Source organism: Patella vulgata, chromosome 9, assembly GCF_932274485.2.
Source record: "Patella vulgata chromosome 9, xgPatVulg1.2, whole genome shotgun sequence".
In the NCBI taxonomy this organism is placed as follows: Eukaryota; Metazoa; Mollusca; class Gastropoda; family Patellidae; genus Patella; species Patella vulgata.
The window spans coordinates 22,165,269-22,182,953 of NC_065887.2; the positions used below are offsets into that span (position 1 = coordinate 22,165,269).

Consider the following 17,685-nt stretch of genomic DNA (forward strand, 5'->3'; position numbering starts at 1 on the left):
CTAATGAGTAACAACCCATTTAGTAATTATCAGAAATCCGTAGAATTTGTTTCGATTGTTTATCTTATGACCTTAAACACTGTGTATAAATTTATATTAACTTTAATCTTTAGCACTTAAAGTCAAATTCATATTAACTTTAGCCTCTAGAGCATCCGCAAGATCAAGATCCATAACTCTGGCAGTTATCGGAAATTGTTGAAAATCAATAGGCTTCATCTCATGACCGTAAACACTGTGTATAAATTTAAATCCAATCGGATATTAACTTTAGAGCATCCACAAGCAATTATGGGCCGACGGACAGGGGCAACAGTAATGTAGACCCCATTTCAATTTGGACGTATAAAAACATAACAGAATTTGATTTATCAGCACTTGAACCTGGATGTATTTGTTGGTGGATTGGATGTTCTACATAAAGACACAAGTCTGATATTCAAGTGACATCACTTTTATTATTACATGTATATGGTATCTATTGATTGTATATACACATCAATTTTCTTCCATCAATGACCTATTATACAAGTATTTATGGATTCAAAATGAAATACATGCCAACAAATTGTTAGAAAATATATTTTCTTAACAATACACTTCTTTTCATGATCTGTATGATTTATGAAGAAATTTTATGATGAAAAACATGGATTTAATTTTCAGTAGCACTTATCTATTTACTTTTTAAAAAATCTGTACATTATTCATGATAATTTTATTTACAAAGAAAATGTGTGAAAAATTCTTGACGGTGGTTTCATAACTACAGAAAAAGTTATGATTTGGAATAACAATATTTTACATAGGATAATTCAACAAGACATCTTGTTTAGCTAACTCTAACAACATAGGGTTATCAAAGAATTTGTTGATACTGACGTCTTCACTTAATCCCTGGAAGAAAACAATAATAAGGTATTAATTTACACATTTCACATTCGGTTACCTTAACACATGTGTTCCCACTTACCAACCTTTCAAATTTCACCTACCCATGGGGTAAAATCTGGAATTTAACAGATAACAATTTTTTTGAAAAATCTAAACTAATTATTGTTATTGGAACTTAAACATTATTACTTTAAAATTTGTTTTCTTTATTACATAGAGGTGTAAACTCAACTAAAATTACTAAACATAACTGAGTGGGGGTAAATCTACTTTTTGAAAAATTGCCAGGACAAAGAGGGTTAACATATCTATTTCTTTCAAACCAGTGTACTGGGGTAATGTTTGGCACTACCACCAACTTGGAAACCTGAGACCCCCCCCCCCCCAGGTTAGACACACAGTCCAATTTGGCACTTTCAAGTCTTGGATTGAAACCACAACAATTTGGTCACTGACAGACCTTATGAACTAACATGCACACATGAAATAATTCAGAAATGAAATGGGGTTTAATGTCCTACTGTTCTGCTCCTAGTCTGGGCTAATGAAGATGGGCATATGGCATGCAGTGTGCTCTGAGGGCTATGGCCTACTCTTATATCAAATTCCAACTGCCAAGGGATCTTTTACGTGCATGTCAATGTGTACACAGGACCTTGGTTTTTTGTCCCATCCAAACGACTAGACAGCTGTCCTTGTCAGACCCTTCGTGAAACAATTCAGCTACCCAACCCCATTTGAATGAAACAAAGTGTAAATATGACAAAAATTCCCATTTTCTGATCTATACAAACCTATTTTCAAATATGATTTCAATTACTGATTCAACTATTACAAAAAAGGCCTGAATTCAAATATGAGTACATACCTTTCGTCTACGTGATTTTATCATGAATTCTCTGGCGAGGTGAGTTGCTGGTTGGGCTTCTAGAGGTCGAATAATAATACTTTTATCTAATGGATCACCAGGAACAATCTATAATTATCAAATTTATCATGCCAAATTAAACAAGGAACAATTTTTTTTCTTAATTGAAGACTAATGGTGGGATTACACCTGCCTTAAGCATGAATTTAAATATTATACAAGACAGTAGTTCATGGAATAAAATGCACAAAAATGTTATCAGATACTTTTAAAGAGATTATTAGGAGATTATGCATATTGATATCTAACAGATATTAACAATAACTATCTGCACAGTGACCTGATCTTGTTTTGTACAGCCAGTCAAGCAATCTTATCTTATTACAAACTGGTGTTGTCCAGTTCATTCTAAAAACTGTTTCAAGCTATTTTTTTTTTTGCTACAGCACTGTCAACAACCTGAACAGAGTATTGGACCTTAGTTACAACTCGGAGGAAAACAAATATATTAATCACAATTCAAACCAAGATACAAGTAATCACTACCGTTAAAATCAAAACAGACATAGAGCTGATCTTGAACACTAGATAATTTGATGATACAGATTTTAACCCATTCATTGGAAGTAAAATTATATAATTTGTATCCAGTAAAAACTTACCTGCCAATGATGAAAGACTGATAAACAGAAAGCTTGACCCTGTGTATGTGTTCTTAAATCAGTCTCAAAACCAAATGAATCTATAGCTGGTATAAAGGCTTTAATAGTATATAATGGTGAACCTGGTACTGGTGCATCCTGGGTTACATGACCTCTGTAAAATTGGGATAGTAAAATATTATTTATGAGTTCATATGGAAGCATAGTTAATAAATAGATTTTAAAATATTTCAAGTTTTAAACTATCTTAACTTTTTTAAAAATTTGTTAATTTGACCCTTTTGAAGGATATTTGCGACCAAAGACCATACCCAACTGGGGTAATATTTCTGTGCAAGTTAAAGAATTTTAACTTGTTATACTATCAAATATTCTAAGCTCAGTCTACATACAATATATTTTATTTGACAAATAAAAACAAAAAATAATGTTTGACTGGTTGCTTGCTAAGTTAATATTTTCAACAAACCTTCTTTTAGCTAAAACAGTATAAACTGCAGACACACAATCAGCTGGTGCCATTACTTCCACAAAATAATATGGTTCCATCATTCTAGGTGTTGCCTACAAAACAAATGCACAGAGTATAATAAATATATATTTCAGAATATTAGAAGCCCTGATAATTTTTCCAACCCTGGATGACACAAATACAACAAAGAAAACAATGATCAATATTTGTAATGGTTAGTATTGGCTATAAAGTACTTACCATAAGGAAAGCTGAATAAGCAACTCGTCTAGAGGTAGGTATTATCTGTCCACCACCTCTATGTATAGGTTCACCAGCTATCATAGCATCCAATATCTTAAACTTTACATTACGTATAGCTACAAATATATAAAACATAATTGTTTACATCTTCTTCACAAGTGACCCAAAGTGAAAAAATATCCTTATAAAAAGTGAAGTTATCAGACAGTAGTATCATAATATAGATCATGGCTTTATCCTGGTTATTGATTGGTGCTGTTTCAGATTTTACAGAACATTGTAAATAAAGGAGGGCTTAACTGTGTAAAATAAAAAGCCAAAATATGGTGATAGAGCCTATTTACCTTGTCTGAAAATTTCAAAATACTGATCCATTCGGGAATTATTGGCTACGTTACTCATTTATGGAATTTCAATCCTCAATTATATGAACGGCTAAATAATCGTAACCGTCGCTTATCCCTATACCATAGACATTGTTATCTAGGCAATGGATGTTGTGTAAACTGGAAGTTGTATTTCTTAAAAAAATTATCAAAGAACTTTGGGGAGTTGTGCAGTACTAAGTGAAAGGTTTTTTTAATAACTTGAATATCTTTTTTAATATATGCTTACGTTCATCACACAGTGGACCTTCTCTAGTAGCCCACTGAAAACCTTGTACAATACTATCTTTAACAGCACTTAATAATGTTTTATCTACTTCTGATGGTAAGGTATCGTCTACCAGAATATTAGGACCTGTAGCATCTGGACCAAATGCCCAGATAGATCTAGCAGCAAGTAAATCCCAATCATATTTGGTCTGGAAAAATTCTCCCAGTTTTTTCCTGGGCCATGTAATCTGTACGACCTCATTCTCAATATCTTCTGCTAAACCTTTCTCTAATGGTTCAGCAATCATGGTCAATTTATTTCTGTAAAAAATGTCATAATTTCAATAAATTTGGTCAAAACAGATTTTCCAAATGTTGAAATCCAGAATAAAGTGTACACATCTTGAACTTGCATTACAGAATGGTTTCTTCTTGAAGCAGACACATAAATAGGTTAGACTGTTAGTTTAATTCAAATTTAAAGGAGCTAAATCGCTAATATTTGGGACCTAGAAATTGACCCAAATCGGTTGCAACGCATATAATAATGTAATCTGATTGTATATAAACTGATTTACATTCAATTGTTTCCATTTTGACTATAATTTCAAATCAGTTATTTCCAGTGAAATACGGCATGGGTCTCAACCGAATCGCTATTTCTAGCGTCTGGTTATTCCAGTCTATTGCGCATGCCCTCATGGCGTCATTGTTTGACATGAGTTATGAAATATGTCTAGCCTCGTTCTTTTTGGTCACTTGTTACAAGTGATGCTGAAACGCACTATGTATAGGATTGGTGTACCAATGGTAAAATATCAGAAGCCTTCCTTTTCCCGGTAAGATCACAACATCAATGTTGATTTGAATTGACAAATAATTCGGGTTTTCAACGTTTAAGACTTTGTATGATATTGAGTTAGAGACTAAGCTACCTTAACCAAACTCAAAAAGTGTGATGGACTTATGAGTCAATTTCTTGATATATTTTAAGGTTGTCTAAACTAGGACATATATATTTTGAACCTCTCAAAATAAAGATCACACAAACTATCAAATCTTACTTTTTATTTGGGGTTTCAGCAAAACATTTTAAAGATGATGTTTCCACAACAGTTTCACAGAATGATACGACTGGATCAGCTACTTTAATATCTGTAAATACAAATAATATACTGGTCCTTATAAAATAATATCGTCCTGCAGTAGGAAACTTAATGGGTTTTATTTGAGTCAGGGGTAGTAGATCCCCACTAAAAAGTTGTCGGAGAATTTGTTAGTTTTCATTTTTAATCAACTTACCTATTTCTGAGTATATTTTACGTAAATCGTGCATAACACAATCTAAATACAACTCTCCTGTACCTAGTACTATATGTTCACCAGATTCTTCTACCTAAAATATTACAATACAAAACTTATTCATGTCAACATGATAAAATGAAATAAAATGGGGTTTTAATGTCCTACTGTTCTGGTCCAACTGGGCTAATTTTGCCCGGGCAGCGGCACTATGGCATACTCTTATATCAAGGTCAAACTGCCAAGGGATCTTTTTGCGCACACCAATGTTAGGGTGACCCGTGCACTCTACAGAAAGTTGGTCTCGACACGGCTAAATGTGCACGCTTCAGTTGCGTGTCTCAAACTGATTTCTGACTACCCCGCACTCTCTTTGAGTCGATAAATAGCCATGGCACGTGCAATTCTCTACAAATATATCAACTATTACAGCCGTAAAAAATATTTTGTAAACGATTTTGAATAGCAGTAAAATTTAGCTTCTTGGTTATTACAGCAGCTTTAGAAATTACGTTTGTTTTATTTTTTAAATTGCTTTATCATTAACTGTACCGTTAAGAGTGGCATCTTTTGGTTTAGTACAAATACTATCTCTGAATCACTTTCGTTAGCAGGAACATGATACTAGCAGTAGTTTCATTTTAATTTTACAAGTTTCTTAAAACAATTGTTGAGTTGTCTAAAGTGCTTATTTCTAAATTCAATTTCTTGTTCTAGCTTTCTGTTATGTTTCGTAAAAAAGGAGTCTTGATTATCCCGACCTGTCAATCAGACGTAGAATGGTCGATAGACTGGTTAAACGAGACTAATTTCAAAACAAGGGCACGTAACCTATCTTTTACTCGAAAGTGTCTGGATGTTATGGACAACACTTGGAACCAGTTTTCAGTCTATTATTTATAGATGATTAATGGTCATAGCTTATTAAGTACAACATGATCGTTTATTTAGTGACTATAATTGTGTGAAACTGATTTGAGGCTTGGCATGTATATAAATATTGTATATAAGATATTTATTTATGGTGGGTCACCCTACCAATGTATAAATGGGACCTGGTTTTTTGTAACATCTAAACAACTAGGCAGAGCTGTACTTGTCAGAGAGAGAGAGAGAGAGAGAGAGAGAGATGGGGTTTAACGTCCACTCGACACAAACTAGGTCATTTTGGGACTAACATATGGTTTAATTTTATTTACATAATTCGCTTGCGCGTAGGGGTCTTTAGCAGTGGGAGGAAACCGGAGGACCCAGAGAAAACCCACGAGGTTGGACAGGCGACCCTACTCCTTGCCACGTACAATCGGGGATTCGAAACCACGCCAGTCGACTCAATGACAGACTTTATGATACAACGCGCGCAAGCTAACCATTCAGCCATCCAACCCCCTGTACTTGTCAGAATATGTGTTTAAAGTCTTTGTCATTTCGAGATTAACATTAGTTACTTTTTTCGATGTTCCTTGCTAGACCAGTAGCATTTTTATCTACTCCTCATCAAAGGTGGACATCGGTTTTTTGTCCCACTCAAACGCCTAAGCACGATTTCCTTGTCAGCTGATCGGGCACTAAGCAGGCTTGAAAAAAACCTGAGCTTTTCTCGACATGCTAACAACATGATAAACATGAATTCTTTCACTAATCTGATCAGTTGTAAATCTAGTATACTCTACCTTTGTTGTAAGTAAAGGATAACTCTTGTTGACTTTTCTCAAACCATCCAACATTTTAGGTAATTCAGAAGGATTGACTGGTTCTACAGCTATTTTAATCACCGAACTTGTGTTGAATTTTAATGGTCGGAATATATACACCTATAAAAAGAAAGTAAGTCATCTAATTGACAATATCAAATAATTTATCATACCACTGTACAACATTAATAAAATATACAAGAATTTCCATGTGTCTATAACCTTCTCTTAAAATGCCAGGAATCTTGGTTAATCATTCAATTACCTTATTAATGAGATATTTAATATGGAAATGGTATTTATAGCTCTAAGTTATTCAAATGTCTGTTTCTCAGATGGGTGATATTTTGTGGTGAATTGACCAATGATATTGTTAATATTCTTAAAGCAAAGGTTTACGTGAATCATCAGTTGGGTCATCATTAAAATTAAGTTTCATGTACAACATCACCTTGAATCAACTATCAACACACTTATATGTGAACATACAATACTCTACTACAATACACACCTCTTCACTAGTTGATGCATCTGTTATTGTTGATGTTTTAACAATAGGTTGATCTATACCTTCTATTAATATCCAATTACCAGCTGATACACGATTTACTTCTATCTTATAGCTACAATAACAAATATGACAATGTATATTTTTAAAACAAAAGTTGTCACTTTAAAAGATAAATTACCTATCTGAAACAGATTTAAATGATGATACCTATGTTAATGGTCTACTTATGAAATGAAGTTTTAATGTCCCACTTTTCTGCACTATTTCAATATGGGCTGATAAAGCCAGACATATGCTATGTAGTGTGATATATGGGGAATTTTGCCCAGAAAGCAAAGTTTTCCCCTATTCTTCATCAAATATCTATCAAGGGTTCTTTTGTGTGCACGGGAATGGGTACACCTCAATTTATCATACCATCCAAACGACTAGATATCTTTCCTTTCCAAGATTGAACCCGAGATCAACCATGAAATTATGCAACTGGTATTTTTCCGAACGATCAGACGTGAAAATAAGAGTAATATTGGCACCCTGACACGTCTGCGCGCAAGATAGAAATGGGGTTTAACGTCCACTCGACACAAACTAGGTCATTTCACAACATATGGTTCAATTTTATTTTAATAATTCGCTTGCACATAGGGGTCTTTAGCTGTGGGAGGAAACCGGAGGACCTGAAGATAAACGGACGAGTTTGGACAGGTTACCTTACTCCTTGTCATGTACATGTAGGGATTATAAACCATGCAACTTGACTCAGTGACAGACCCTATAATCAAAGTGCACATGTTAGAATCTACAACTGAAGATACTACATACCGAGCTTCAGCAATCCACAATCTACCAACTTGACCAAATCGTGAATCTTCTTCATCTTGTAAGGTATAATTCTCTCCCAGAATTCTAACTTCCTGGTTAGCTTGTAATGTACCACTCATTACACGACCAAATACATGAAAACATGTAGCATCATTTGTTGGATATAACTTGGTTGTGTGAATCATTAGTGGACCCTAGAAAACAGATATATTGTATAAACAATCTGTGTTTTAGTGGACACAGAATTCAGTAATGTCACAGTTTTGTCAAACTCAATTATTGCGGTAGTGTGTGTAGAATCTTGACAAAAATTTAACACATCAGTTTTATTTCAGCAATAGTTGTTGGTTGAGATGAGATACTAAATGATGACTGCAACTTTGCTTTGAAAATTACTACTTGCCACAAGGCTTCAAGACAGTTATTCTTTGTTAATAGTTGGTTAAATAGTTATTGGAGAGTGTAAGGTAACTTTCATGATCCATATGTTCTTACCTCTGAATCACAATTAAACATTTCTTCAGCTAGTTCGGAATCACTAGGACCAGTATAAAGATGTTCTATTTTACTTTTAGCATTATCTAGAGGTGATGGTATATGTTCTACACACATATCAACAAAACCTGTAAAACAAAAGAATTCACATATTTTCAATTTCACATTTGCCTACATTTTGAAAAGAGTAGGCCCATCTTCTCCACAAAGATAGCCTCCAATGAAGTATTTATGCTTCAAATCTAGAAATTCTAAAATCAAGAGAAACATGAAATATTAAGAGTTATGATCTGTTCAACACAATATATCTTTATCATATTGGTTAAAGTTGTTATTAATCAGATTTTACTCAATTGATAATGGAATACGAAACTAAAAAAAGCAAAAAATGCAGACTTAATATGGCTGCATGTTGCACCTATCATTACCTTTGGTTATATCATGTACACAATTCTGTACTCTGTAACACTTACAATACTGTATAAAAAAGGTTGAATAAAAACAATAATTTGGTCAAATTAACATTAACAAAGAGATGTATACCCACCAGTAAATGAACCAAAGAAACGACTGCAGACTAATCTAAGTAACGGTCGTATGTTGAGTTTTTGTTCCTCTTTACCTAGATGTATACCTAATTCATCACAGACTTGTGGTATACATGTATCAACATCACCTACAATCTATAATAAACATCAAAATTAATTTCATTTCATTTCTATGCTTTGATAGGTCAGCTTTGCTGATCAGGAGACTAATAATTAATTATTTTGTTTATTAGTACAAAGACAGGTTGCCTAACAATGTAACATCTACACACAGCAGCTCTTGATAAGGCAAAACTTCTTTTGTAGGTAATGTGAGCATTTACAAGACACTACAAGCGGTTGCCATGCAAGATACGTCCACATTTTGCAAGAGATGGAGAAAGAACAATGAGGGGGCCATAATGCAGCAAGTTACGATCCGATACGCGTGAATATCAAAAGGAACCAAGATGTTTGGGTTGTAAACATGCATTTCAAGTTTTATCAAAATCAGATGAAAATTGTCCACAAGCTAAAAACGTGATTTTCCGTACAATCAGGGGCCATAATCCATGAAGTTATGGTCCGATACATGCCAATATCGAAAGGAACCAAGCTCTTTGGGAGATTTTTCAAGTTTCGTCAAAATTGAATAAAAATTGCGACCTGTAGGGTGTCCACAAACAAACTGTGGACAGACGGAGGCGATGGCATAATACGGCCACATGAAAATGTGGGCGGGTAAAAAATTTGATCATGAACAGAAACACTGTGCATAGATATCAGCCAATTCTGATAACTTTTACCTCTAGAACATCCACAAGATTTTTCTAAGTGATCAAGTGCGATAACTCTGGCAGTAATAATCAGAAATCTTTGGCTTCCTAGTCTCAAGCACATAAACACTGTGTTTTAGTTAAGGTTAAATGACAAATGTTTTAAGAAAATCGATATAAGTACTGGGTATGTGGATTATTTTACTTACCTGTGCAAATATTTTATATAATGGTTCTAAAATAAATTCTACAAAACTTCTTAAACTGGCAGTATTTGGTGCTTTCTTTGTAAATTTCCTCCTTAAAAGGAAATAAGTCAATTAAAGTCATATTCAGATACACACATTCATTGAATCAAAATAGCATGTTATCAACTCAACGAGTAAAATGAAAATCTTGCCAAGGCAGCAGTAAACCAATCTACTCTTTTATATACAACATCATGAGATATAAACTAAAAAACATTTCTCATTAAAGACCTAAAAAAACCTGACCTATCTCTTTTTTAAAATGTGAAAATCAAATCTCATTACAAATTCGTCATCCTACTATTAACTGTGGAGAAAAATATATCTCAAGGATATACATTTAGTAACTTACGTTTTACTATTAAAATACATATCTCCCCAAAGACGCTTGGCAAATTCTTTCTCATTTATACCACCTGAAATTACAATTCATTTTATCAATTAGACATATTTCAAAAAAATCATTAAAAAAAAGCTGATATATTCATCAAGAATATTAAACATACACATATTGAAAAATACCCCAAAGGTTGTAACTGGGTAAAACCTGTCATATCTAAATGATTTTTCTTTACCTAATAAATACAATCGTATCTTGAAAATTTGTCAATGACTTGCTGACACGAGATGCAAATGAAAAGAAATGGAAAGAGTGGCTTAAGCTATGAGGGCAATTTATTCTAATCATACAAACAATAATTATATATATGCTCACCATACGTATCTGAATATATTCTAGCGAATGATTTTAATGTGAAACAGAATCTGTAATATGAACTGGCAAAGCAGACATTTCCTAGTATTGGTGATATTAAACAATTCTCTTCATCTTCTGTGTACAAACTATAATAAATAAATTGTATAATATTATACAGATGATTTTAATATTTAACCTCACAGGAAGGACATATATATTTATACATGTATATCAAGAATGTGTTATGCTTTATAGGTGTATTCTCAATATTGTTTATTAAATGCCAAATAATAATATAACAATATTATATTTCATTTAGAAGACTTGATTTTATCAAACTTCACTGGTAGCAAATATCTCAGCAAAATGTCCCACAAAATTAGATTATTGAATAGTGTTTTAATATTAGATTGCAAGAAAGATCCTACAAAGCAAGCAAACCAGCTTGCCACTAAAGTGAACTGAATTTTAAAAAAATTGAGGTCTGAGATCCACTTTCAATAAAATTTATCAGTATAGTAAACAAATTCCTGAGAGGTGGTAAACAAATTAAAATGTATAATAATTCAATTACATTTATTTGTCATTTTTCTTTAACATCAATGTACAATGACAGAAGCAGATACTCATTCACAGACGAAGTGGATTGGATTATCAAGAATAGCATAGTCTGTATGATTTGTGTTTGATAGTTGAAACTCACCTGACTATACTGTTGACATCGTCTAAAATATGGCGTAATTTATAATACGCATCTGTTGGTGGTAGTTTTAATTCTAGTATAAGTCGATCTACTTTATTAATACAAATAGTTACAGCCATCTTTTCTTGTAGAGCATGTTTAATTAATCTCTCTGTATTCAACATAACCTAAAAAAAAATATACAATTTACACAAATTGAGCATCCAGGATTTATTAAACATGGTTCCCAAGGGCTAGTAAGGAATATGTGAAATAGTTACTATTTGAATATTCTATGCCATTATATGCATGCATGATATTTAAATATTCTCTTGACACTGAATAACCATTACCCAAAAATCGGTTTAAATTGCCTTGAAAAACTATTTTGAATTGAACATTCAAATATTTGTTTGAACAAATATGAAAAGATCCTATAACAATTTTAATTCAAAGGGGAACAGATAGGTGTGGCTAATTTCTTTATCCCATGTGACCATACTCATTTACAGTATGCTGGTCACAACATGGCCTATGTATTCTTTCAGTCAGAATTTCCAAATAATGGCATTCAAAACATTTTCTCTTTTATAAAGAGAGAGATAAATGGGGTTTAAGGCCACTCAACACAAACTAGGTCATTTTGGGACTAAAATATGGTTCCATTTTATTTTAAAAATTCCCTTATGTGTAGGGGTCTTTAGCTGTGGGGGAAAAACGGAAGACTCAGAGAAAACCCATGAGGTTGGACAGACGACCCTACTCCGTACAAGCTGGGAATAAAAAAAACATGCCACTTGACTCAATGACGGACCTATGATTTAACATGCACACGTTAAATCCTGAACTAATGAAAATTACTAGTCAAACATTTGTGATGCCACAAAATATACCCCTTCTTACCCCTTCTGCAGCATCTATAAAGATAACAGCTCCATCACTGATACGTAAAGCAGCCGTAACTTCATCAGAAAAATTAACATGACCTGAAAATATGTGTATTAAATAAGGAACGTAGATTAAATCTATTCATAATTTCTTACTTTTTTTACTAAAAATCTAGAAGAATAAAATGAACAACAGTATTAATAAGCTGGAGACATAAAATGTAACTGTTTGCCTCCTAGAGATTTTTAAATACCAATTCAGATACAAGAATCATTGAATAGCCTTGTGCTGTGGATTCTTCATATTCAAAATGGCAGTCAATAACAGAGTATTACAGTCTTTTGTGAAAATCAGATCCGGATTTGTAAAATTATTTGTTTTTGAAATGGAATGAAAAGGGGGTTTAACATCCTACTTTTCAGCTCCCACTGAGCAAATAAAGACAAGCATACGCCACACAGTGTGCTATGAGGGATTTTTTGCCCTGACAACCGTGATACGGCCTACTCTTATTTCAAATAAAAACTGTTGAGGTATCTTTTACATGCAATCCAATGTGTACACATGACCAGGGCCCTTATTCACGAAAACTTAAACTAAGTTACAACAGAAATTTTAAGAAATACTGCAACTTCATTGGATATATGCAAATTGATTTTACTAGTCAGCCAATCGAATTGCAGTATTTCTTAAAATTTCGATTGTATCTTAGTTTAAGTTTTCGTGAAAAAGGGTCCTGATTTTTTTTTGTCCCATCCGAAAGACTATACATTGTCCCTTGCCAGGCCCACTGACACGGAAGAACCATATCAGAAAATCCTGATGAACTTTCTTCACCAACACAGGGATTGAAGACGGGCCCTCCAAACTAGCGAGCCAATGTCTTACTCACTGAGCCACTGCAGCTCTTTATTTTTTTTTACTCTATCTGGAAAGAGAATCTGGTTTTGGATTCCTGGCAATGAATAACACACCTAGATAAACAGCAACCAGATAGTGATCAACATTCCCATTTACAAGTAGGTTCCTAAAAATATTACAACTGAAATCTAAACAATTGAAAATGTTAATAATACCTGGTGTATCATATATATTCATCAGAAATGATTTATTTTTTGTATCCTGCATCACAACTGTCACTGGCGTAGATTTTATACTAACACCACGCTGAAATAAATAAATAATCTCATGTTATCCATTATGTGAAAAAAAATAATTGTCATTAATAAGTGTAGCTGGAAGACAAAATGTAAGATATCTTCAACATGGTGGGGAGAATATTTGAATGAATTACAAAACCCATATTAGCTTTCCAATGTGACAAAATGAAATGGGGTTTAACATCCTAATTTTCTATACCGACAGGGTTAATGGAGACAGTCTTAAATGACATGAAACATACAAGAGGCACAGTTTCCAGAACACTTGATAAAACTTCTAATTTATTTGGGATTTTTATTTAATCAACAATTTGGATTGTGTTTTTGTGCAGTGTAACTTGTTTCATTATTTATATCATGTAAACAAATATTAAAACGGAATCTCAATGCATTTCTTTTGACAACAACCCTAAGTTATAAATTTAATCTAAAATTTAACATAAATAAAATTGTAACAACACAATTTATGTAAATCAAATTGTAACAACCCCATTTATGTAAATATAATGAATCTTTACCTCTTGTTCTGTGAATAAAATATCTGTATATCTTAGCTGAAAATAGGACATACATACAAACCATTAAAGATTTCCTACATAAAATGTAAATTTTAACTTGACTTGAACAATGATTCAATAAATTTCATACCAAAAAAAACAAAACAATTTTTCAAATTCTTAATAAACTATATCTTGTTACCATTTTTTGGCATTTAAACCATAATGAAAATTAAAACGGTAGTAAGTCAAAGCCAGCCAGAATAATTTGTTGTCATTAACCAGCTTTTAATCATACTAATTGTTCGACAACTTAAGCTCTTGACTTGTAATATTCTTGAATAATGCCCATTGTTTATCTGTCTATATTGTTATTTTGGTAGCCAACAAATTTAAGTTTTCAAACATTATATTGGGGATCTGTGGAGGTTTGTAACATTTTATAAGTTTGTAGATGGCCATGGTATAGCATGTTTTAACTCCATGCAAAGATTTGATGTGGTTGTTTTTTTGCAAATTAATAAAAATATTATTAAAATACTTACATCTTTTTCTTCTTTACCAACAATATCTACATGAGTCTGTTCAAATATACAGTCAACGAACGAAGTCTAAACAAAATAAATTTTTTTACAATTAATTGAAGGACCAAATAAAAATGAAGTGTGGAATAGGCTTGACTTGATATATACTTACAATCACAGATCTATTTTTAAAAACATTTAACAGAAACTCCCCATTGTGGAGAAGAAGTGTAAACCTACATGTATTAAGTAGAAAAATACAGATATAGACATCAAAACTTTTTAAACAGACACTTCCATTTTTCATATAAATTTTTTCAAACTAGCTTAACCGCACATCATATTTGGATTAATATCAAAACAAGATTAAACATACAATACAAATCAATATTACCTTTCCATGATGAAGATGTCCACAAAGTGTTACATTTCTGATTAAGCCAGGTGTATCCATTAAATCTGCTAAAAATCTTTAATAAATAGAAAATACATTAAAATATAAAAGTCAATAAACAACGTTTATCAAAAAGTATATTCAAGAAAGTGGTGATAACAGGAGTTTTCATATTCAAAATATCAATTAGACTTACTCCATGTTATATGTTGTGGTTGGTAAATCTTGTTCAGCCATTGAAAATTTCTTTACTTTAACTGGTGCTACAATTGGTTCTGTTAATGGCTGAGTATCTTCTTCTTGAACAAGTGTCTACATACAAAAAACCTTATGTCAATTATTCCATTATTCATTATTATTAACTACTTGAACTATTCTACTTAAAAGACAGAACTTATTTAACCATCCATATTTAGAAAGAATATCCTGATTAGTCATATATAATTTGAATCAAATAAGAATATTCTGCTTAAAATTAGTCTGCAGCTGAGAAATAGAAAATAAATTAACAAAAGCCCCCACTAATTATTGCATAAAATTTTGCTCCTTGACTTCTGGCTAAGATCGAATGTAGCAATATTATTCTTATTATAATGGACACTTATATAGTGTGTTATAAACTGTTGTACTCTAAGGTGATGCATATTAATATTTGAAATTACCTCAACTTCTGGTCCATAAATTTCTTCTGGTGTAGGATAATATTTCTTATCTTCATGTAAGACAACTTGCATATCATTGCCATCTTCATCATCTTGTTCCATGTCAACATCATCTTCCTATAAACAATGAATTATAATCTTGCTTTTATTCACATCAATCATACCTGTGACAAAAAGGAGGTTTACAATCCACTCAGCACACCTTGGTTATTTTGGAACTACTTATGCTATACTTCAATTCATAGGAGCATATGGGTCTGTAGAAGTGGGAGGAAACGAAGAATCCAAAGAAGGGTATCAACTGACTGTACTCCATCATGGTTAGGGGTGTTGTAATACACTACCATTGATATGGACAAATAATGTATTATTTTTGATGTAAATTTACATTACATAATTTATCATTATACCAGTGTATCATAACAGCTCTAATCACTGAATGTATGACATTTCTCCAAGCTATTCTTTTTTTAATTAAAAGGAATCTTAAATATCATTCCACAAATTATGCATACTAATTACTAGTTATTGAAAATAAATAGCTGTGAAATGTTTTGTAATATATTGCATCATTTCTAAATAATAAGATGATTTAAATATAAAGTCATAAAATATCTTACATCTCTATCATAGTCATCATTATCATCATCTACATCATCATTATCATCATCGTCATCATCACTGTCTAATTCTGGACCAATATAGTTGCCAAATTCATCATATAAATCAGCATCCATTTTCTGAATTATAAAGTAGTTATAGAGATATCACTGACATAGCATGTCAACTTTACATTCATTCTTTATGTCTGTATATCAAACTGTTGTGCATGTTTGAGTTTAGGACTAAATGTACTCTACGTTTGTACGTCAAGGGTCTAGTAACCAGTTTCATTGATTTTCTTTTCCTTTCACATAACATGCCAGGTTGCACACCAAATCCGGCCCTATATCCACTGCTCGCATGGTGTACATGTATATGACTTATGTAAAGAAACTCTCAAAGAGAAATGAAATGGGGTTTAACGTCCTACTGTTCTACTCCGACTGGGATAATGAAGGCGAGGTCTCAAATAGAACGGAGCCACAGTGGCTAAAACGGTGATTAAAAATTGGCTCACTAACCTGAAGGTCCCTTGATCAATCCCGGTATTGGCCAAGAAAGTTCATTGGGATTTTCCAGCGTGGTTCCACCTTATAAGTTGTGCAAGACAGACACTACAACTCAGGCATCATTTAGTTGTATTGTTTTAGGGGGAGTTTCTGTATTTAATGACATTAATGTTTAACTTCAAGCCATTGTTGGAAAACTGTTCAAATTCGTTGAGATTCATAGAAAATCATTGGGATTCTACTGTTGGGTAGTTTAAAGAGTCTGTCTAGATTAGATAATGAGTGTTGGATTTTATAACTGTTTCTCTAAAAAAAGGTGTTGAGAAACTAACTGACTAAATAATTACTCAACACTGCTCTAGAAAATAAACAGTTAGTGGGAGTGCATGATAAGGGACAATCTATAGTCATTTGGATGGGACAAATAAACAAGGTCCTGTGAACACATCGTGCATCATGTAAAGTAAAAGAAACATTGGCCTTAACAATTGGGTGGTAGGCCTAGCCCCGCTGTCCTGCCAAAATTATCTTTGTAGCACACTCTATGGTGTATGCTCTTCTCCATTAGACCAGTCGGTGCAAACCAGTAGGACGTTAAACCCCATTTCATTTCAAGATTGCAAATAGTTCTCTGAAGAGTGTAGCTAAAATGATGAGCCTTACTTTAAGCTTCTTCAGTTCATTCCTTTTTCATTTTATTCTGACTAGGCCTACTGTAGGCAAGAAGAGACAGTAGTTTACAAATCTCAGTATAATCAAAACAGACAGATATAAAATCATTTCAACTCAGAATATATATATAAGTAAATCATACATTTGCCTGTTCTGTAAAACTTATAAAACTATAAGCATCAAGCGCAAAAATTCCTTCTTTCTTCCACTACTCAGTTTTCTAAAATCGTGTTCAAGTCGAATAAAAGGCGTACCAAGCGATAAACTGAGGTCTATGTCAATTTATA

At 32.8% G+C, this 17,685-nt stretch overlaps 1 protein-coding gene across 1 annotated transcript; it reads right to left on the minus strand.

The window, feature by feature from the left end:
- Positions 1 to 438: 438 nt before the first annotated feature.
- LOC126831456 (116 kDa U5 small nuclear ribonucleoprotein component) lies at positions 439 to 17,680 on the minus strand. Its single transcript, XM_050561953.2, has 26 exons — positions 17,541 to 17,680; positions 16,235 to 16,354; positions 15,615 to 15,731; positions 15,149 to 15,264; positions 14,953 to 15,028; positions 14,580 to 14,645; positions 14,056 to 14,091; positions 13,454 to 13,544; positions 12,393 to 12,475; positions 11,511 to 11,677; positions 10,826 to 10,953; positions 10,463 to 10,526; positions 10,072 to 10,162; positions 9,107 to 9,242; positions 8,560 to 8,687; positions 8,065 to 8,258; positions 7,243 to 7,354; positions 6,711 to 6,851; positions 5,038 to 5,131; positions 4,800 to 4,890; positions 3,755 to 4,056; positions 3,137 to 3,255; positions 2,894 to 2,988; positions 2,425 to 2,578; positions 1,763 to 1,870; positions 439 to 897 (listed from the first exon to the last, which is right to left on the minus strand). The coding sequence occupies exons 2-26, from the start codon at positions 16,349 to 16,351 to the stop codon at positions 802 to 804; spliced, it is 2,922 nt and encodes a 973-aa protein (XP_050417910.1). The 5' UTR covers positions 16,352 to 16,354; positions 17,541 to 17,680; the 3' UTR covers positions 439 to 801.
- Positions 17,681 to 17,685: the final 5 nt, after the last annotated feature.